This window comes from Microtus oregoni, unplaced genomic scaffold (genome assembly GCF_018167655.1).
Source record: "Microtus oregoni isolate MIOR12 unplaced genomic scaffold, Mior012 000011F_ref0000422, whole genome shotgun sequence".
NCBI lineage: Eukaryota > Metazoa > Chordata > Mammalia > Rodentia > Cricetidae > Microtus > Microtus oregoni.
In genome coordinates, this window is record NW_024543070.1 from 45,495,409 (window position 1) to 45,519,127 (window position 23,719).

General features: G+C 38.1%; 1 protein-coding gene across 2 annotated transcripts; it reads left to right on the forward strand.

The window, feature by feature from the left end:
* The first annotated feature begins 482 nt into the window (after positions 1 to 482).
* Positions 483 to 4,559, forward strand: LOC121453497 (cathepsin Q-like). Of its 2 annotated transcripts, none has more exons than XM_041660316.1 (7): positions 483 to 608; positions 891 to 1,013; positions 1,108 to 1,254; positions 1,717 to 1,941; positions 2,767 to 2,929; positions 3,557 to 3,674; positions 4,460 to 4,559. In XM_041660316.1, exons 1-7 carry the CDS (start codon positions 483 to 485, stop codon positions 4,557 to 4,559), a joined length of 1,002 nt encoding a protein of 333 aa, XP_041516250.1. The 2 variants fall into 2 exon arrangements, with proteins under 2 accessions (XP_041516250.1, XP_041516251.1); XM_041660317.1 differs by having other exon boundaries at positions 894 to 1,013.
* Positions 4,560 to 23,719: the final 19,160 nt, after the last annotated feature.

The window sequence follows — 23,719 nt, forward strand, 5'->3', positions numbered from 1 at the left end:
TTAAAAAAGGGAGGTTTAAAGTCAAGCCCAGTACTTTATGCGTATTAGAAAGGCTTATGATGCCATGTCGTCCCAATCCTTAAGTTCATCTTGAAAGTAGAATCCAATACCATGTGATAGAAGTTTTGCTTGGTATAAACAATGACTCAGTGATATCCTAGACTATGATAGCTTTTTTCTTATGTTCCTCATAGTGAATGAAGACATTTCTGAAGTAATAAGAAGCATTTCACCTAAAGTTTTCATTGCTAGAATTCTGGGCTCATGCTCTACATTTTATATAGAATCTAATAATCATCATTTGATGACTCAGTTCAAACATATCCTAGAACTTTTCTGCAGTCTCTCAAAAATTATTTGGAAGAATAATTCAAAACTTTTATTGACCACAATGGATTAATTTATTATGAGGGAGTAAGAAGACATAAAATTATTTCTGTAGTTATGTCTTCATTTCTCTTTCTTATCCAGGCTCTTCAGCTATGACTCCTGCTGTCTTCCTGTTCATCCTGTGCTTAGGAGTTGGATCACGTGTTTCGGCACTTGATCCCAGTTTGGATGCTGAATGGGAAGAGTGGAAGATACTCTATGAAAAATCATACAGCCTGGTTGGTATCCTGGAAATTGTCCAAAAGGGCCCCAGAGTGCAGCTGTCAAGGCATAGTAGAGGTCATAAGTGCCCCACCACAACTACCACCATGAAGTTGCTTAATCACAACCATTGTGAACAATAGGAAGCCAAATTCCCTTTCGTCAATATGAGGAGAAGGTGTAACTATTGAGTCCTAGACTAGCTCTCCTGGGCCTCTAATCACCTGCACAGCCAATCTACATCAGCTTGTACAGGAGTTTAATTATAAGAAATGACACCCATTTTTGTTCTTATCCAGGAGGAAGAAGCACTGAGGAGAACAGTATGGGAAAAGAACATGAAAATGATTAAACTTCACAATGGGGAGAATGGCCTGGGGAAAAATGGCTACACCATGAAAATGAACGCCTTTGGTGACATGGTGAGTGTGACATGCATTACTTCACACTGTGCTCTCTTGAGTGCTTTACATGGAGTCTTTTCTTCTATAATCATTTATTTATGCTTTCTTGAAGACTGATAAAGAATTCAGGAAAATGATGGTTGATTTCCCAATGCAAAGTCACGAGAGGGGGAAAGGCATCTGGAAACGATCTCTTACTGATGTACCCAAATTTGTGGATTGGCGAAAAGAAGGATATGTGACCCCTGTGCGATTCCAGGTTTGACAGTGCCACCTGCCCTTCTTATTAAACCATATTGAAGAGGAATGAACTTAGTGTCTCTGTTTTCTTATAGAATGAGTAGAGATTTGCAGCTAATTTTTAATAATATTTTTTCTTCTTTGAATTCATATATTTTCCAATGTATATCGATCTTGACAGTCCACCAAACATGTTCTCCAGATATGAACTTCTACCACACCTCATTGTAGAGTTCATGTACCTTCTATTATCATTAATAACTAATAAAGCAAGAAGTCTTTCACAAATGTGGTGGTGGTGGTGGGGGGAACCCATAGGAGCATGTGTACACTACCAGCATCCAAGTTCTCTGGGAAACTGACAACTTCTTTCTAGGCATCTGTCAACTGCCATTTCCTCATTGTCATGAATTATTCACCTGTTTATGTTGTTACCTGGCTTAGAATTTGTTTGTGAAAGACCATATTTTCTTCACATTAGGGTAACTGCAGTTCTTGTTGGGCTTTTGCTGCAATTGGTGCCATAGAAGGACAAATGTACAAAAAGACAGGCAAACTCATTCCTCTGAGTGTCCAGAACCTAGTGGACTGTTCTAAACCTCATGGAAATCATGGCTGTGACTGGGGCAACACATACTTTGCCTTTTTGTCTGTTTGGATCAATGGAGGTTTGGAGGCTGAGGCGACCTACCCATATGAAGGAAAAGTAAGTGGACCTCATATGTTGTCAGTTCAGCTCAATGTAGCGAGGGACAACTGTAGATATGATACACTATCTTCAGCACTCAGATTGGATGGTAGAATCTCTCTATAGTCTCATTTCAGTCATTAAGTATCGACCTTTGCATATATTTTTGGTGTGATGATTTCAGTGTAGTTCCTTTCTGTGTACATAGAGAATATTGAATTTATTGTACATATAATAGAGTCTCTGCCGTGATGTAGGAGGTCCTGTCTTATATGTCTTACTTTTATTTTTTTAATGAGTAAATCATTTTGGCCAATGACTTAGTGAAGTAAAGCCAGTTGTGATATTCAAACAGAGATAGAGAGAAAGAGAGAGAGAAAGTAATCAGTGTCAAGGTGATTACAAGTAGTTGCTGAGAAAGAAAGATGGCAGAACATTACTGGTAAGCCACTCCTTTGTGGCAATACATAGATTCATAGAAATGGGTTAATTTAAAATATAAGAGCTAGCTAAGAATATGCGTGGGCCATTGGTTAAACATTGATGTAACTAATATAGTTTCTAGATGATTATTTGGGTCTGGGTTTGGGATATGAAAGCACATTCTCAACTTACACTGCAGAAAAAATATTCTTATGGATAGGAGGAAGTATTGGTTATCAATGAGGAAAAGAGAACTTATTTTCAATTCTAGCTATTCCAGTACTGTTTCACTTCCTGTGATGATTTATAATATTACAGTTTTTGCATGCTCAGTTGCAAAGAGCAGAGTGTGGTGGTTGTGATTTTCTCCCAGGATATGGAGGGAAGAAACTGAATCTCTTATATCTTCACCTTTTAAAGGAAGGACCCTGCAGGTACAATCCTCAGAATGCATCTGCTAAAATCGTATCATTTGCGGAACTCCTAGAATTTGAGGATATCCTAATGGATATTGTAGCAACTGAAGGGCCCGTTGCTGCTGCAATTGATGCTCTCCATGATTCTTTTAAGTTCTACAGTGAAGGTTAGAATATTTTCTTCTAAATATAAAGAAAAAGTCATTGGGACATCTCCATGTCATGACAAGTTCTCTGACTGGCTGCTATGTAAAAATGTGATATGAATAGTTAAGTTTCTAGATTTTATACATCTCCATATAATAGTCCTGAGTACTGAATTTCAACTGGTATGAACCGCCAGATGAAAGTTAATGTTTCCCTTTTAATAAAATAATTGGTTAAGTAACTTCTTAACTCCTCCTTTTTTGTGGACCTTTTAGTTGTTTATAGCAACTGATTATCTGAAATAGAACTGAAACAGAGACTTTAAATTAAATAATTTGGTCCTGTAATTTTAACTTGGCATGAGACTCTAGAAGAAAAACTGTAAAGTTCCAAGGAGTCATTTCATATGCATGCAGTTTGTAGCTATAAATAAATCTCACTATTTTGAATATTTTTAGTTTTCTGTGAAACTGTATGTTTAATTTTTTGTGTATGCCCCCATGTGTATTAGCATTTTTGTGAACATTTAACTAGCTCAAGTATGATTGTATCATTTCAATGATTGTTGAAACAGATCTATTGTTGGTGGCTGTGGTCACTGCCAGGTGTCCTGTGCATCTCACATTAGTTTCTGTGTTATTTCTCAGGCATTTATTATGAACCAAATTGCAGCCGTTATAATTTGAGCCATGCAGTTCTGGTGGTTGGCTATGGATTTGATGGAAATGAAACAGATGGCAATAACTACTGGCTGGTCAAGAACAGGTATAAATTGTCATAAAAAATCTATATTTGAAATTTTAGGAGCTAGAGAAATGGTTCATTGGTTAATGACACTGGAGGCACGTACAGGGGATTCTTGATGAGATTGCAATTTTGAGTCATTATTTTGATATAAAGTTAGAAGATTTTGTTTCATTTAAGTTGAACAAAATCTGTTCTTGTTTTCCCATGTGCATGATTGAGGTGTTTTTGACTGTTTGCATGTCTGTGGACATGTGTGCACCAGTGAACATGTGTAGAGGTCTGATGTCATCATCAGTTGTTTTTCAATCATTATATAACTTCTATATTAAGGCAGTGTTCTTTTCTGATCTAAGAGTTCACAATTTAATCTGGCTTGCCAGCTTGCTCTTGGTATGTTCTGTGTGTATGTCTCAAGAATGAGGTTTACATGCACACTATAATGTTAATCTGGCTTTCCAGTGTGGCTCTTGTGACTGATCTCAGCTCTTTAACTGCTGAGTTGCCTAAAGTTCCAAGAATTTACTAACAGTATGTTCTCATAAAATTCCCAACCCTTCATTGGTGTCTAGGGTATCAATGTCATGTATGTGACATTGATTTAGTATAATGTGACACATTTGAGAGTTCTGAATTATGTAATGGTAAAAAGGTATCCTGCTGTGGTTTTCACATTCCTGTATGAGGCCCTCTTGGTGCTCAGGAGTAGACCCTCTGCCTTTCCTGATCATTTTGTTAGGTTGGCCTCTTGACAAATCCACCATGTGGTAAGTTTTCTACTAAACGAAAAACATGATATTTTGCAGCTGGGGACAAAGCTGGGGCATGGACGGCTACATGAAAATTGCCAAGGACAGAAACAACCACTGTGGAATTGCTTCATTTGCCCAAATCCCTCAGGTGTGAACAGCCTCATGACCAAATAGAAGTGCTTGAAAGGAGACTGTATTTCCAGAAGGTTCATCAACTTCAAAGACAAGCCTTTGCTTACTGTGTTAAATTGCTGAGTCTCTCGTGGTCCACACTGCAGTGTGAATTCTGAGAGCTTTCAAATATTTCAAATTAGAAGCTTTATAACTGGTTCTCTGACTAATGAGAGTTTATGATTCCGGAGACAACTTTATTTTCACTCTTAATACCTGTGCAAATAAAGTCATTTAAAATTAATTTCAAGTGTCATTTCTAGTTTCTTATGTGCAGTGACTTTTTTGTGGTCAAGCACTCAATTCACCTTGTAGAGGGGACTGAGTGTTGTACTGGTGTCTGGAAGAAAGGGTTGGACTGTCTTCCTTGATGGGTAGCATTCTGCATTGTTGTGGTTTGCTTTCAGTGTTCTGTTTTCCACCAGCAACCTTGCTCTGAAAGACTCTATGATAATTTCTGGATTTGACACCTTTAGCTGACACACATGTGGGAGCCCACAGAAGTGGATCCATTCCACATTGACTACAGGTCAGAGAGCTCACACGTTTTCTTGCTTCTTCAATGCTATTGACAAGAGGGCGACTTAAGGTGTGGCTTTAAACAAGATGTCTTAGCTTACGGTGTGGTTGTTTGGTGTTTTGTCTCTTCCACCTTAACCAAGAGCAGAGACTCCAAGCCTCTTCCTGCTCCTTCAAGGATATGACAGAAGGCTTGACCCCGGGAATGACTGCATACAGGATGTTTGGTCCAAGGTGTGACTGCTGCATTATCTGCATAAACAGCAAAATAACTAACTCGGGATACATCTGTTTGATGTTTCAGGTATTAAAGACATAACTGCTCTGTTTCTTTTTTATATCAAGTTAAAGCAGTCTGTTGACTTTTGTTCCACTTTCTGGATTGGATACATAGGCATATGGAAAATAAACATATTTATCCAATGATGTGGAACCCAACAGATGTTGCCCCAACATGGGACCCTGACAGACAAATTCAACCAGTTTCAATTATTGTCCCCCCTCTGCTTTGCAATGTTACCATGTGATACTCCAATGCATTGAACTGGGCTGTGACTGTCCCTCAGTCATTAATTAACCTTGTGTTAGCTCCCATAGAGCCTAGCAACCCTACTAATGTAGGCTCTGATCAGTACAACATAATTGAAGCCCAAAGAATTGGAAATAGCCTTTATGACTATGATAAAATTTCTTAAAGATGGAATGAAGAAGTCAATGAAGAGGGAAACAGTCAAAGAAAATTAATAAATTAGTTCAGGACATAAGAGTAGATACAGGATCTATAAATAAAACTCAAAGAAAGAAAATGATAAAAATTCAAAATTTAGGAATGTGAAAATAAACCTCAGAGAAAGTCTTATTAACAGATTCGAAAAGAAGAAGGAAAAACACTTAGTAAATTGAGAAAATATAATACCATCGTCAGAGAATATATTAAATCTAAAAAAAATCTAGAATACCATGAAAAAGACCAAATCTAAAAATAATTGAAATAAAGAAAGGAGAGACAGAGGTTAATGTCACAGAGAAAATTTAACAACATCAGAGAAGAAAATAACCTAAACTAAAGGAAAACGTACCTGTCAAAGTAAAAGAAGTATACAGAACACAAAATAGTTGGCAAAAGAAAAGAAATCTGCCTCAACACATAATAAGCATGCAGAACAAAGAATGAATATTAAAGGTTGCAAGTAAAAAGACCAAGTAACATAAAAAGACAGGACTATTAGAATAATATATTACTTCAAAATTGAGACTTTAAGATCAGAAATGCCTGAAAATTGGTTCTAAAAACACTAAGGGAACAAAGAAAGTAGCTCAGCCTGCTATGTCCAGCAAAGCAGTCAATCAAAATAGATGGAGAAAGACAATTTATGACAGGTCTAAATTTAAACAGTACCTGTCTAAAAACCAGTCCTATTATAGATGCTATAGGGAAAGCTTCAACCTGAACAGGTTAACCAAACCTTAGAAAACACCAGAAAAAAATAACCTAAGACGAAAATTAAAAGAAGGGACAATACCACAACATAAAACAAAAACAAAACCAGGAATCAATAAATACTGCTCATTGTTAAATCTCAACAAAAATGATTTAAATAGACTCAAAGACCACCGAATGGCTGCAAAAAAAATTAATCCATTCTTCTGCTGAGTACAAGAAATAGACATTAACAACAACCTGGTAAAAGGATTTAAAAAGATATCTCAAGAAATGGACCCCAGATAAAAGTTGATGGATTCAGTTACTATCTGACAAAACAGACTAAAAACCAAAGCTAACAGAAGAGATAGAGGATACTACTCTAGTCAGAGTTTATCAACATCAAGGGGACATTTCATTTTAACATCTATGTATGAAGTCAAGTTCACAAACACAACTACAACCTAAATCACATACTGACCCTATAAACTGGCCCTTACACACCATACAGTGGGTGAAATCAATGCTGTACACTCACTAATAAACAGGACATCCAGAAAAAATAAACACAGAAATTCTGGAATTAAATAATATCTTAAACCATAAAAAACAACCCAACAGATAGTTACAGAAATTTTTACCCTTTACAAAAGAATATATCTTCTTCTAAGAAACTAATGGAACTTTCTCCACTTTTGACCACATACTCAAACACAAAGCAAGTCTCAAAAGACATAAGAAAGTTGAAATAACACCCTTTATCCATCCAATCTGATAGATTAAAACTGGTATCAACAATAGCAGAAACAATAGAAGCTTACATAACCAATGAAAACCAAAGAAGTGACTATTGAATAAATAATAGGTTAAGAGAGAAATATATTGACAAAGATATTAAAGACTACCTAGTATTGAATGAAAAAAGAATACAAAGGGTTATGGGACAAAATATAGGCTTTTCTAATAGACAAGTTCATACAAACAAGTGTCTTCATGAAGAAATCTGAGAAATTTCATACTGGTAACTTCATAGCATATTTGAAAACTTTAGAACAAACAGAAGAAATAACACCAAAAAGAACAAATGTCAAAAAAATCAAATTAAAGGGTAAGGGCAATAAATGAAGCAACAAAAACACAATACAAAGAATCAATGAAACTAAGAATTGGTTGTTGGAGAACAACAATAAGATTGACAAGTTTAGTGAATCAGCAAAATGGCAGAAAGAGAGAGAATCCAAATTTAATTAAATTAGACATGAAATTGGGAACATAATTACAGACACCTAGAAAACTCTAGATAATAATGAAGACATACTTTAAAATCCACTACTCCACCAAATAGAAAAATCTAAACTAATGGATAATTTTTTGACATTTCTCAGTTACCAAAATAAAATAAAAATCAGGTAAGCAATTTAAACAAACCTATAATCCCTCCAGAAATAGAAGCATTCATTAAAGTCGTAAAACTAAAAATAGCTCAGGATGATTTGAATTTATCACAAGATTACACCAGATTACCAAAGTAGGGTTAAAGCAAATACTCCATAAATTATTCTACAAAATTGAAACAGAAGGACTATTGCCCAATTCATCTTCTGAGGTCACAAGTAACCTGAAACTCAAAGCCATATAAAAGCCCCACAAAGAAAGAAAACAACATACCAATTTCCCTTATGAACATATATGTAAAATTTCTCAATAAAATATTGGCAAACCAAATCCAAGAAGGAGATGCAGGGTACTTCAGAATATTTAAATTGATAAATGCAATCCACCATATAAGTGGACTGAGAGAAAAATAAATGTATCGTCATCTTATTAGATGCAAAAAATCCTTTGACAAAAACCCAACACTGTTTCATTTAAAAAGAAAGGAATGCAGAGATTGGGAATACATAAATAGAAGATATATCTCAACATAATAAATGCAGTTTATAGCAGGCCCATAGCCAATATCAACTTAAAAGAAAGCTTGTCCACTTTCCATACCTATTCAATAAAGTACTTGCAATTTAATCTAGAGTAATAAAACAATTGAAGTAGATCAAGTGAGTAAAAATTAGAAAAGAATAACTCAAAGTATCTATGCTTTCAAATAATCTAATACCACTCATACAACTGAAAATGCTTTTGACAATGCACTAAGATAGAAATTTTACTCACAAAAATGAGAAACCTCATTTTTCCTATACAAATGACAAATGTACTAAAAGAGTACAGGAAAACAAAATCTTCACACTAGACTGATGTGGATTCCCCTCTGTATGCTGTGAATACCATTGGTTAATAAAGAAAACTGTCTTGGGCCTTCACAGGGAATAGAGGTAGGTAGGAAAAAGTAAACCAAATGCTGGGAGAAAGAAGGAGTGAGAGAGCAGCCATGTAGCCCAGCTTGACACAGATGCCAGAACTTTACCTGGTAAACCACAACCATGTAGCAATACACAGATTACAAGAAATGGGTTAAATTAAGATATAAGAGTTAGCCAGTAAGAAACTAGAGTTAATGGGCTAAGCAATGATTTAAATAACTTAGTTTCTGTGTGATAATTTTGGGTCTGAGCAGCCGAGCAGTCAGGAACAAACAGGCAGACCTCCTTACAAAAATAGCCTCAAATATATAGAGATGAATGTAATACAATGGGGTTACTGTAACCAAGCAAGTGAAAAACATGTATGATAAATAAAAACTTTAAGACTTAGAAAAAAGAAATTGAAAAAATATCAGAATATGGACTACATCCCTATCTCATGGATTGGTAGGATGAATACAGACAAAATGTTCATCCCAAAAGCAATATACACAGTTGATGCAATTCACATGAAAATTGGAATACAATTTTTCACTGAAATTGAAAAGACAAATTTCAATCTTATATAGAAATAAAAGACCAGGTAAGCTAAAAGTATTCTGAATAATGAAAGAAATGATGCAGGTATCATAGTTCCTGACCCCAAATTATACTACAAACTATGGTGATAGAAACAGGGTGATATTGGCACAAAAACAGATATGCTGATAAATAGAATCTAATGCAAAATCTAGACATAATTCCACATATATAGGGAGAACTGGATTTTAATAAAGAATCCAGAAATATACACTGGAAAAGGCATGCACCATCTTCAACAAATGGTGATCATAAAATAGTGTAGTTTCATGTATATAAATCCACATAGATCATCCTGAAAAAACCACAAGTCTAAGTGGATCAAAGACCAACCATCAAACCAGATTCACTGAACCTGATAAATAAAGTGAGGAATAGCCTTGAATGCATTTGCACTGGAGACGATTTCATGAACAGAACACAAATAGCAATACCACAGACACTAATATCAGCAATTAATAAATAGAGTCTCACGAAACTGGAAAGCTTCCATAAGGCAAAGGACACGAATTCAAGCAAAGCAGCAGCCTACAGAATAGGAAAAGATTTTTATCAACATTGCACCTGACAGACAAATAATATCCAAAATATATAAGGATTTATGAACCTGGATATTAAGAAAACAATTCAATTTTAAAACGGGATACAAATCCAAATAGAAAATTCTCAAAAGAATGAACTCAAATATCTGAGAAATACATAAGGAAATGTGCAGCATCCTTAGACATCAGGGAAATGCAGATAAAAATAACTACTTGAGATGTCATTTTGCACCAGTTGAAATATCTAACATCAACAAAACAAGTGGCAGCTCCTGCTGGTGATGATGTGAAGTAAGATGAATACTCACCCTTTGCTGGGAAAACTGCACACTTGTAAAACCACTATGGAAACTGATGTGGTGTTTTCACAGGAAGATGGAAACCAACTACCATTAGATGAAGCTGCAACACTATTGCGTATGTAGCCAATGAATCCTCAATCCTACCACAGAAATACTTGCACAAACTTGCTCACTACTGGTCTGGTCATAATATCAAGAATTTTGAAGCAACTGAGCTATTGTCAGTGGAAGAAAGGACAAGAAAATATGGCACATTTACAGAAAGTAGTATTAATCTGCAAATAAAAATATAAAGTAATAAAATTTACATGTAAGTGAATAGAAGTAGAAACATAATCATCATGAATTAAGTATCCCCAAACCAGAAAGGCAAATATTGTACTCATTTATATGTGGATTTTAACTGTTAAGTAGATGATAAGCAAACTACTATTCACAGAAAAAAAAAGAGATTGGCATACTGTAAGGTGGGGATATATCTCCCTAAGGAAAGAAAATATAATATATAGTTATGGATAACTAATATATAGTTATAGGTAGACTGGAACAGGAGGTATAAGTGATGGTGTGGAGGAGGAGAGATGAGAGGGACTTGGGAGAGAATACAGGAGAGACAACTAAAACTGAGGGTCATTTGGATGGTAGTATGAAAACCTAGTGCTGTGGGACAATGGTCTTGTACCCTGTGAAGATTTGTCAGTTGTATTGCCTTAATAAACTGCTGATTGTGAAGTGGTCTGTCCTGTCTCTTTAAGAGACAAACCACTGCTACTTCCTAACCTCCACCACATCCACTGAGGCAGGCAGATCTTCCTCCCTGCTTGCAGCCTGAGTCTCTTCCTTTTCCATCTTCCTCTCAAAAATGAAGCTTCTGCCTCTACCTAATTCTCCCATTTCCCCCTTCTTCCTCTCCCCCTTCTATCTCTGCCTCTCTGCTCTCTTCATCTCCATAACATACTAAATAAATATCCAACCTCACTCTGCATGGCATGCCTACCATCTGTCTCTCGCCTGCTGCCCAGGATCAGCTGTCTTTGGAGGCCTGTGGCATGGTCTCATGTGTGCCCATCTGGCAGACTTTCCACATGGCCTGCTGCAGCCACTCAAGGATCTGTGCCATCACTCTCTGGGATTGGCTGTTCTGGGGACTGCTGGGGAGCCTGCAGCATTTTGAATTAATCCATTACATTTGGTGCGCAGCATTTTGAATTAATCCATTACAGATTGGCCAGTAACCAAGCAGGAAGTATAGGTGGGGCAAACAGAATAGTAGAATTCTGGGAAGAGGAAAGGTTCAGCCTGAAGTCATCACCCAGACAAAGAGGGAGTAAGTTGAGACTGCCTCACTGATAAAAGGTACCAAGCCATGTAACTAACACATGCAAGAATTATAGGTTATTGTAATATGTAAGAATAAGTTAATAAGAACCCTGAGATTATAATAAGCCCACCAGATTATAATTAATATAGAACTTTGTGTATGGGGCGAGGGGGGGCAAACAGCTGTAGGGCTGGGTAGGACAGAAACCTCTGTCAACAAATGGCACCAGCATGGACAAGTACATCCACACAGAACCTGAGAGAGCTTAGGAACTAAATCTAGACACAAAAGAACAGAGTTAAGCATGGCTCCTTGGTTGCAGCATTTTCTCAGACGGGCTTTATTTGCTAGAGGCAAGCCTATCTCATTTAAGAGAGATTTCCTGACTCAGCTTTAGCTGCAAAAACCTTGCAGCTCTTTTAAAAGGCCCCATCATGAAACACCTAAATGGTTTTGATGGATAGCTGACAGCATGCTTTTTGGTGGTGGCAGTGACCTTGAAACTCCATAAAGTGGAGGGAATAAACATGGATCTGGCCAGTACATCTGCCATGAGGAAAGACTCTCAGAAAGGAAAATAAATGGGCTGGATTCAGCCAACAAAGCCATGGCTTTAATCCTAGCCATATCAGTTAACAAATTAAAGTCTTACGTGATTAGAAAAAGACAGATAGACAGTAAAGATAGATTCAGATAAAAAACTTTAAATTATTTACAGTGTGTTAAAAAATATATGTAGGCTTGGGAAAGAAAAGAAAAAGAACAAAGACCTATTATGTTGCTTTTTAATTGTTTGATGGCTGAAATAAAAGCTGCAATTGCAAAACGATATTTGATTATGAATGCTGCTGAATTAATCCAACCATATATATTTTGAAAATGCCTTGACTTCAAAATTTAAGTCAAAAGGTATGTTACTTTGGAGGAGAGGTTTTGCTTTTGGTTTCACAGGAAATGAGAGGCCCTGGATTCAATTAGTGCTAACAAAAATAAGGTTTGATCAAGGAAGACCCCCTAAAAATCTCTGATAGAAATGGGTGACCCAGGTGATCCAACATTTCAGAGAACCCCTGTTCGAGTTTTCCCTGAGTTCTAGATCCAGGGCAGCCTCAAGACTGCTGGATGAAATGATCAAGCCTCACTAAATATCCTAGTCAGGACTTGATCATAATTCTAAATATTCTTTATGTTCCCATAAGATTATCAGAATCCCCAAACACCAAGAAGTAGCCTGGAAAACTATGCTTACATTCCCCCCAAAAAATTGATTATGGATATTTAACTCATTTAGAATGTTCGTTATAAGTTTTTATGAATAATAGTCAGGAAAAATCTAAACAGAGGAGATTAAATTTAGAATTCTTATTTTGCAAGAAAAAGGGGGGAATGCTATGGGGCAATAATCTTGTATCCTGTAAAGATTTGTCAGTTGTATTGCATTAATAAAATGCTTAATGGACATGATTGGCCAATAGCCAGGCAGGAAGTATAAATGGGGCAATGAGAACAGGAGAATTCTGGGAAGAGCAAAGGTGCAGTTTGCAATCATCATCCAGACCTAGAAGAAGTAAGATGAGACTGCCTCACTGATAACAGGTATCAAGCAATGTGGCTAACACAGAGAAGAATTATGCGTTAATGTAAGATGTTAGAAATTAGTTAATAGAAGCCTCAGCTAATAGGCAAACAAGTTAATAATTAATGTAGGTTCTGTGCATTTCTTGGTACAAATGGCTGTGGGAACAGGTGTAATAGAAACCTCTGTCAACAACCTAAATCTGTAGAATCCTCTTAAAAATATACATACAAGAAGACCATATTGGGAAATAATCAAATTCTGGTGGAGAGTGGACAACTGTGACTCTCAATATATATCTTCTTGTGTGTTTTCTTCTTGGTTCTTTTTCTTTTGTTTGTTTTGACCTATTCTGATATTTTTGCTTTTATTTTATCTTCTTATATTTAACTCTGTAATTATTCCTTACATGACTATTTGTTTTGAAGAGACAGAGAAGTGTGGATCTGGATGGCAGGGGATGTGGGGAGGAATTGGGAGGAGAGGATAAGAAATCATAATCAGGATATACTAGTTGAAAAAAGTTTATTTTCAACTAAAGAAAAATTATATCAAAAAAAGATACAAAACCTCTATTTCATTATATTGTGAAGGGAATTTGGATACATATGACATCAAAATTAAGACAAAAAGAACTGAATCATTAAACAGATCTATAATCAGCAATCAGGTTGAAGCAACAATAAATGTCTAAATAAATCACGTCTACCCTCAACTCATAAATAAATACCAGGGACAGATGGCTAACTATGAACTTCTAAGAGAAACCAGAGCAGCAGGGATTCATCTATGGCAGTGAGTTAACCATGAATGAAGCCTTGTCACAATTTTTAAATGTAGAGTATGTTCTTTTTCACTCATTCATGAACAAATATTGCACTGAGGCATTTCTCTGCTGAGATATTTTCTATGCTTGGTTCATAACTGACAAAGAACATTTCAATTAGCAAGATATAGAAGTGAAAGGGTGTAAGGAAGTCAACTACCTGACAGAGAAAGAGAGTATAGGTTCTCCTTACGTCTATCAGGAGGCATTTGCGTAGATGTGACTCAGGAGAAGTGGATTGTTTTGGACCAAGGCTTCCGTTCCTGTTGACTAGTTCCTTCATGCTGATTGTATCTATCTCTTAGGGCTCAGGGTGCATCTGACTCAAGGTCCAGAATCATTTGTCAATGGGACACAGAATGATGGAATTTTATCTCTACATATTTCCAAGGTACAGTTCACTGTAATTGCATTCTCCAAGGTCACTTATGTGTATTCATGTGTAATGACCATTTTTCCCCACAACTCATATAAATTGAAAAATGAGGGTCTAGTGGTATATGCTACAGTTTGTAGAATGGGTCTCTACATTTGGAAACAGAAAAATAAAGAGGAGAATCTTTTAGAGATCAGCAAACAAATTCACAGTACCGTGTGGACTAGATCTTCTGTTTAGCCACATAGATGACTTGTGACGTTTACTGTGTACTACTTCTGCTGGTAACAAAGTTGAAAGATTTGCTTCCATTCTCTCTTGTTCAGTGACTTCAGTTATTCATACAACGGTGTCTTTCAAAGGTTAGTGTGCTAAAGAATTTAACAAGTTCCCCGGACATTTGAGAACTGTGCCAAGGTGATGATAGTTTAAGAAATATGGACTTACTAATTCAAGTCAATCTGTATTTTCTTTTGAAATCCTCAGTCTGACTTCTGTATGTGAGGAGGTAATGATTGGGGGTATTTCCGATACAAAGAGTACAGGGAGAGAGAACTTTATTCCAGTATCTCCAGGTTCTAAAAATATATTTAAATAAAGAATGAAGAATTTTAAAAATAAATTTAAAACTCACAGGAAGCTATAATGCAGAGCCAAGTAAACCACAGAGGAGTATTTGAGTGATCCTTGAGAGAGAGACAGCCAATTTTACTGAGTGAGTTGGTGGTCTTATCACAAATCTCAGGAAAGATGCATTTGCACCATAGGTTATATTTTGATTAGTGTTTTTGGACACGTAATATTCATTTTACTTATGTGTCAAGGAGAAGACTAGAAACTCAAAAGCCAAGTTTTGTTTAATATGATATCAGAGGGAATATTTGGAACCAACTACCTCTACATCCAACAGAGAATTAGTGTCCTGAATATGAACAACACTGAAAAATGATAAACAAGAAAAAAACCAATTAGAAAGATGGGCTTTCTAACTGGACATAAAGTTCTCAAAAAAAAAAAAAGAAATAGAAATGGCTAGTAAGTACTTTTTAAAGTTTTAAAAATACTTACATACTTGGGAAATGCAGATTAAAACTATGTAATTAATTCTGTCCATGTCAATCATAATGACAATGATCAGGAAGACACATGACAACAAATTCTTATGTGGATGTGGGAAAAGGACCCTTACACACTGTTCTTGGTTAAAGAACAGCTCCATTTAGTGATCAAACCAAGCTCATACAGATGTGAACAGACATGTCAGTCAGTCTTTTTTTTTATTTATTTTTTTATTGCGAAAAGAAGAAAAAAAACATAAACAAAAAACAAGTTTCCACCTCCTCCCAGCCTCCCATTTCCCTTCCCCTCCTCCCACCCTTCTCCCCCTCCTCCCACCCTTCTCCCCCTCCCCCCACTCCTTCCCCCCCCTCCCTCTCCAGTCCACAGAGCAGTCCGGGTTCCCTGCCCTGTGGTAAGTCCTAGGTCCTCCCCCCTCCGTCCATATCTAGGAAGGTGAACATCCAAACTGGCTAGGCTCCCACAAAGCCAGCACATTAAGTAGGATCAAAACCCTCTGCCATTGTCCTTGGTGTCTCATCAGCCCTCATTGTTCGCCATGTTCAGAGAGTCCGGTTTTATCTCATGCTTTTTCGGTCACAGTCCAGCTGGCCTTGGTGAGCTCCCCGTAGATCAGCTCTACTGTCTCAGTGGGTGGATGCACGCCTCGTGGTCCCGAATTCTTTGCTCATGTTCTCCCTCCTTCTGCTCCTCCTTGGGACCTTGGGAGCTCAGTCCAGTGCTCCTGTGTGGGTCTCTGTCTCTATCTCTATCCATCACCAGATGAAGATTCTTCTTACTTAGCTTCTTTAGGTTCACCTCTTGTAGACTCCGTGGTCCTTATTTATGGCTAGAAACCAATTATGAGTGAGTACATCCCATGTTCATCTTTTTGGGTCTGGGACACCTCACTCAGGATAGTGTTTTCTATTTCCATCCATTTGCATGCAAAATTCGAGAAGTCATTGTTTTTTACCGCAGCGTAGTACTCTAGTGTGTATATATTCCATACTTTCTTCATCCATTCTTCCATTGAAAGGCATCTAGGTTGTTTCCAGGTTCTGGCTATTACAAATAATACATTAAGGGCAACATTGAATAAATGGGACCTACTTAAACTGAGAAGCTTCTGTAAAGCAAAGGACATGGTCACTAAGACACAAAGGCAACCTACTGACTGGGAGAAGATTTTCACCAACCCCACAACAGCCAAAGTCTGATCTCCAAAATATATAGAGAACTCAAGAAACTAGACTTTAAAATGCTAATTAACCCAATTAAAAAATGGGGCACTGAACTGAACAGAGAATTCTCAACAGAAGAAGTTCAAATGGCCAAAAGACACTTAAGGTCGTGTTCAACTTCCTTAGCAATCAGGGAAATGCAAATCAAAACAACTTTGAGATATCATCTTACACCTGTCAGAATGGCTAAAGTCAAAAACACCAAGGATAACCTTTGCTGGAGAGGCTGTGGAGGAACGGGTACCCTCATCCATTGCTGGTGAAAATGCAATCTTGTGCAACCACTGTGGAAGTCAGTGTTTCGGTTTCTCAGGAAATTCGGGATCAAATTACCCCTGGACCCAGCAATACCACTCTTGGGAATATACCCAAGAGATGCTTTATCAAATGACAAAAGCATTTGGTCAGTCAGTCTTGAAAAGTTTAGACTTCCCTATGAGAAAGTGAGAGAAGATCCTAGAAACCCAAATATCTAGCAGGAATTCAAACACCAATGCCACCTCTGACAGCACACATTCTCACAGCTCGGAGAGGACACCCCAGGACTAGATGTAGATAAGTATCTTCCTTGGACCCAATGCAGATATAGTGAATGGAAGGGGCAGACACAGTCAGCGAGAAAGATGAAAATGCCAGGATATTGATGGGGTTGTAACCAGTTATTATGGACAGTGTCAGTCTTGAGTTGATGGATTTGGGTTCGGTAAGAAGCAGGTGTGCAACCATGATGAAGAAGCCAGTTAGCAGCAATCCATTACATCCTCATCAGCTATGGCTTCCAGGACCCACCATGCTTGAGTTCCTGTTTTGACATCCTTTGATGATGGACTGTGGTTTATATGTATAATCTGAATGAAGCTTTTCTTCCCCAAGAGCTTTTGGTCATGGTGGTTTATTACAGCAACCATAGCTCAAAGACAGCCAAGAGATTAGCATTTCAAAGCCTGGCAAATAATGACGTAAAAGCAAATTTCTATCTTTTGTCTATATAAATGAAATATATTAGGATTCACCTACATTTGATATTTAACCCTAGTCTGTATATAAGGCATGTTAAAAAGATGTGTTAAGAAACATTAGGCCATGCCCATGAAGGTTTACTTCCAGCAGGTGTATGTGATTTGCCTTTCATTAGACAAGAAATGAGATATATTGATATGACTAGAATACACCATTACTATAATAATATGGAATGCCTTTGAGACAAAATTGATAAATTGGAAGGATAATATTAAGCCTTGAAGATAAGAAGAGGATCTAGACAGACAATGAAAATTATGAATAAAGAACTTTGGTACACCATGAAAAGGTAACATCTATGAACTGTCAGCATAGAAGGAAATAAATTCCAGCTGGATGGCACAGACCAGATCTTCAACATGTTTACAAAAGACAACGTACCGAATTGCTCAAACTAAGATAAGTCATACCCATTCAAAATCAAAAAGACAGAACAACAAATAGCACCAGAACAGAAACTTCACAACAAAAAGAGGGATTGAAAACTACCAGAGAAAATTCACAAATCACAAACAAGGGCAAACCCATTAGAATAACAAGTAAATCCTCAATATAAACTACAAGATGAAAAAGATTAGAGGAACGTGCTCCTATTTCTAAGACATCACAGATGCCAGTCCAGTAACGCTATCAGCAAAACTATGTGACAGAGTTGAAGGACAAGAAAAATTCTCCATAATAAAGGCTAGCAGACTATGTTTACCAAACCAGCCGTGATGGTTAATTCTGTTTGTTAACTAGACATAGATGGGAAAGAAACCCTCTATGAGAAAGAGCTTCCATCAGATTGGCCTGTGGGCATGTGTTTGGGTTATTGTCTTGATTGGTAGTTGACACAGAGGGCCCATCCCACTGGGGGTGACACCATTCCTCCACAGGTGGGCCTGGACTATACAAAAACTGTAGCTGAACATGGGACTGGAAGTAAGGCAGAATTTGACATTTGAGCATACATTTTACTTCAAACATATGCCATGTATCCCATTTGTCCCAATGATGATCTATAAATTGTCAAATCAATTCTTTATTATCATGGTCATGATGTCTAGCATAGCAACAAGAGCCACAATAGAACCAAATTGGTGAGGCTGAAAATGGTTTTTGCTATGGGAGTTCTCACTGCATTGTTTTGGAGGATTGTGCTTTCCTTTCAAGCTTTTCCTGTACTAGCCATTTTGAGCTCAGAGCTTAATGGACAGTTCGGTGGATTCTATAAATTATGTAGAATTTCAGGTTCAAAAACAAATGTTGTTCATTGTTGTAATTCTCCTAGGTCAATCTGAGTGTGAAGCAATGAGGAAAGAGATGATGGCATAGTGAGAAAATTAATTATGTCTAGGAAATAACACACAATACCCTACCATATGTCTCTGAATTTAGATTCTACCAATGTAAGGAAGAAAATGAATAATTTATGAACCATGTTGTGAGGGTGGGAATGTAATGCATATGATATCAAAGTATGGCACCAGTGACTCTGGTAAGAGCTAGGCATCATGTTCAAGCTCCAGGCAGACCACTAGGCAGCTCAGATATGCGCCTAGCCCAGGATATATCTGAGATAAGCTAATTAGCTAAATCCAGCTGGTTCTGATGTGCTAGGAAGGCAGCACCAAGCTGTGAGCCCTGATAGTAAAAAGCTACTGCCCAATGAAAGGATTAAAAATAATGGAACTATGGGAATGTGTGTAGGATGATACTGCTGTCCTCCAAAGACATGAAGTCTCTAGCCTGGGTGTTGATGCTCATCTTAGAGTGGACTAAAGATTCCATGCAGGACCGTGGACTCAGTGACCACTGACTTTCAGATTGTAGGTAGGCCTACATAGGTCTCCTATCAGTCATAACCATTCTCTAAGATCAAAAGAATATCCTGTATGGCTACCATTGCCATCCGCATGATGCCGCAGATGAGGGACTTCACAGCTCAGGTGAGTCAAGCTTGAAGTCTTCCAAGAGTGCTCACCAGAGAATTTCTCCAGAAGAACCCAGCAACAGCAGCATTACTACACAACAGAGGTTTCCTGCCTGCTGAAGTATCTGTTTACCAGTTATGCTGATATAATAAGATATATTTGTATGAATGTACTGAACATATTCAAAAGACAAATCCTGTGTGGACATCCTAAGTGCCTAATGTCTTACAGTCCATATGCTCCAGCACTCTGCAGAAAGATGGGTCATTTTGGCACCTGAGCGTTGTCCTTTGTGGCAAGAAACAGATTATTTGTCCCTTATGAGTGAAGTTTATCCAGGTGGTCAGAAATTCAGAGCAGCATGGATTCATCTACGGCAGTGAGTGACCCATGAATGAAGCCTTGTCACAATTTTAAAATGTGGAGTATGTTCTTTTTTGCTCATTCATGAACAATTATTACACTGAGACATTTCTCTGCTGAGATATTTTCTATGCTTGGTTCATAACTGACGAAGGGCATTTCAATAAGGCAGATATAGAAGTGAAAGGTTATAAGGAAGTCAGCTACATGACAGAGAAAGAGAGTATAGGTTCTCCTTACGTCTATCAGGAGGCACTTGCGTAGATGTGACTCAGGAAAAATGGATTGTTTTGGCCCAAGGCTTCCGTTCCTGTTGACTAGCTCCTTCATGCTGATTGTATCTATCTCTTAGGGCTCAGAGAGCAAATGACTCAAGGTCCAGAATCATTTGTCACTGGGACACAGAGTGATGGAAGTTCACCTGTATGACTTTTCAAGGAAGGGTTCACTGCAATTGCCTATTCCAAGGTCACTTAAGTGTTTTCATGTTTTATGACCATTCCCCTTCCCCCAACTAACATATACTGCCAAATGAGGGTCTTAGTGGTATATGCTTGGGTTTGTGGAATTGGTGTTTACATTTGTACATCAAATAAAGCTGAGAAACCATTATAGAACAGCAAAAAAAAATTCAAAGTGTAGATATGGGAACAGGGAAGAAGATAATTAAGGAAGCCATTGTAAGGTTTGCAAGAGACTTGGTTCTAGAGAGGTTCCCAGGTATCCAAGGGGATGTCCCCAGCTAGGTGCTTGGGCAGTAGAGGACAGGGTACCTGAACTGGCCTTGTTTCATAGCCACACTGATGAATATCTTGAATATCACCATAGAATCTTCGTCCGGTGATGAATGGAGGTAGAGACAGAGACTCACATTGGAGTACTGCACTGAGCTCCCAAGGTCCAGATAAAGAGCAGAAAGAGGGAGAAGATGAACAAGGAAGTCCGGACCATAACGGGTTTGTCCACCCATTGAGACAGTGTGACTGTTCTAATTGGAACTCAATAACACCAACTGGACTGGGACTGAAGGAACATGTGATCAAACCAGACTCTCTGAATGTGGCTGACAATGGAGCTGACTGAGAAACCAATGATAATGACACTGGGATTTGATTCTACTGCATGTACTGGTTTTTTGGGATCCTAGTCTGTTTGGATGCACACCTTTCTAGGCTAGGATGGGGGGGGGAGCCTTGGTCTTCCCATAGGGCAGCGTACCCTGCCCTCTCTTAGGACTTGATGGTGAATTTGGGGAATGAGAGGGAAATGGGAGGAGGGAGACGTGCAAATTTTGATAAATTAATAAAGTATTAAAAAATTGAAAGTACAATGTGGACTAGGTCTTCTGTTTAGCCACATAGATGAGATATGAGGTTCACTGTGTAACACTTCTGCTGGTAATGAAGAGGAAAGATTTCCTGCCATTCTCTCCTGTTCGGTGACTTCAGTTCTTCACACATGGGTGTCTTCAAAGGTTAGTTTGAACAGAGAATTTAACAAGCTTCCTTGATACTTTAGAACTGTGCTAAGGTGATTCTAGTATAAGAAATATGAACTTACTAACTCACATCAATCAATCTTTCTTTAGAAATCCTAACTTTGTCTTATTTATCTGAGGAGGTAATTATTGGGGGTATTTTAGACACAAAGAGTACAGGGAGAGCCAACTTTCTACCCAGTATTTCAGGATCTTGAAAAAATTAAGTAAAAATTAAGGATGAAAAAACTTTAGGAGATTTTTAAAACTCACAGGAAGCTGTAATGCGGAGCCAAGTACATCATCGAGAAATATTTGAGTAATCCTTAAAAGAGAGACTATATGTTTTTCCTTGGGTTCACCTTCTTACTTAGCTTCTTTAGGTTCACCTACTGTAGACTCCGTGGTCCTTATTTATGGCTAGAAACCAATTATGAGTGAGTACATCCCATATTCATCTTTTTGGGTCTGGGACACCTCACTCAGGATAGTGTTTTCTATTTCCATCCATTTGCATGCAAAATTCGAGAAGTCATTGTTTTTTACTGCTGAGTAGTACTCTATCGTGTATATATTCCATACTTTCTTCATCCATTCTTCCATTGAAGGGCATCTAGGTTGTTTCCAGGTTCTGGCTATTACAAATAATACTGCTATGAACATAGTTGTCCTCTTGGCTAAGGGAAGTAGACCAAATTTCCGGGGAGAAAATGGGATCTTGGGGGTGGGGTGGGATAGGGGTAAAGGGAGATGGGGAGAGAAAAGGTAGAAGGGAAGGAGGGGGGACCTGGGAAACAGGAGAATTGGGATAAAGGAAAGGTGGATAGGAGAGCACGGAACCACAATTCTTAGTTAAGGGAGCCACTTTAGGGTGGGCAAGAGACTTGACCCTAGAGGGGCTCCCTAGAGCCCAAGATGAGGTTCCCAGTTACTTCCTTGGGCAGCTAAGGATTGGGAACCTGAAATGACCCTATCCTAGAGCAATACTGACGAATATCTTGCATATCATCATAGAACCTTCATCTGGTGATGGATAGAGATAGAGACAGAGACCCACACAGGAGCACTGGACTGAGCTCCCAAGGTCCCAAGGAGGAGCAGAAGGAGGGAGAACATGAGCAAAGAATTCGGGACCACGAGGCGTGCATCCACCCACTGAGACAGTGGAGCTGATCTACGGGGAGCTCACCAAGGCCAGCTGGACTGTGACCGAGAAAGCATGGGATAAAACCGGACTCTCTGAACATGGCGAACAATGAGGGCTGATGAGACACCAAGGACAATGGCAGGGGGTTTTGATCCTACTTAATGTGCTGGCTTTGTGGGAGCCTAGCCAGTTTGGATGTTCACCTTCCTAGATATGGGCGGAGGGGGGAGGACCTAGGGCTTAACACAGGGCAGGGAACCTGGACTGCTCTGTGGACTGAAGAGGGAGGGGGAGAGGAGTGGGGGAAGGGGGAGAAGGGTGGGAGGAGGGGGAGAAGGGTGGGAGGAGGGGAAGGGAAATGGGAGGCTGGGAGGAGGCGGAAACTTGTTTTTTGTTTATGTTTTTTTCTTCTTTTCACAATAAAAAAAAAAGAGAGAGCCTATATTCCTGGACTGAGTTGGCAGTCTTATCACCAATCTTAGAAAAGAAGCACTAGGACTATTGGTTATATTTTGATTAGTGTTTTTGTCCAAGCAATTTTCATTTTACTTTAGAGTCGAGGACAAGACTCAAAAGTCAAAAGCCAGTTTCTATTTAATCCAAATCCACAGGAAATAGTTGGGACCAAACTATTGTATGGTATGGGGTGTTCAACATTCAAAATCACACATTCACCTTCCTTCTTCATTTTATATCAAGAGAACATATAACACAATTAAAACTGAGCTACAGCTTACATGGAGAATTCTAAAAAGAGTTAACTCAATGGTTGAGAAACACTTAAAGAAATGTTCGGCACTGTTAGTCATCAGGGAAAGACAATTCAAAACTACCTTGACATTTCATTGTCCATCTGTCAGCTAAGACAGACAGATAAGGTCAACAAAAGAAGTGGCAGTTCATACTGATGATGATGTTGAATAACGGGACAGGCAGTCATACATTGCTTTAAGACGGCAAACTTGTAAAACCTCTATGAAAATATGTGTGAAGATGCTTCAGGAAGTTAAGGACAAATAGACATCACGATTCAGCTCTATCACATAGGGTATGTAACAAAAATATGCTTCATCCTACCACAGAGGTACTTGATAAAAACAAAATCATTACTGGTCTAGTCACAATATCAGAACTTTGA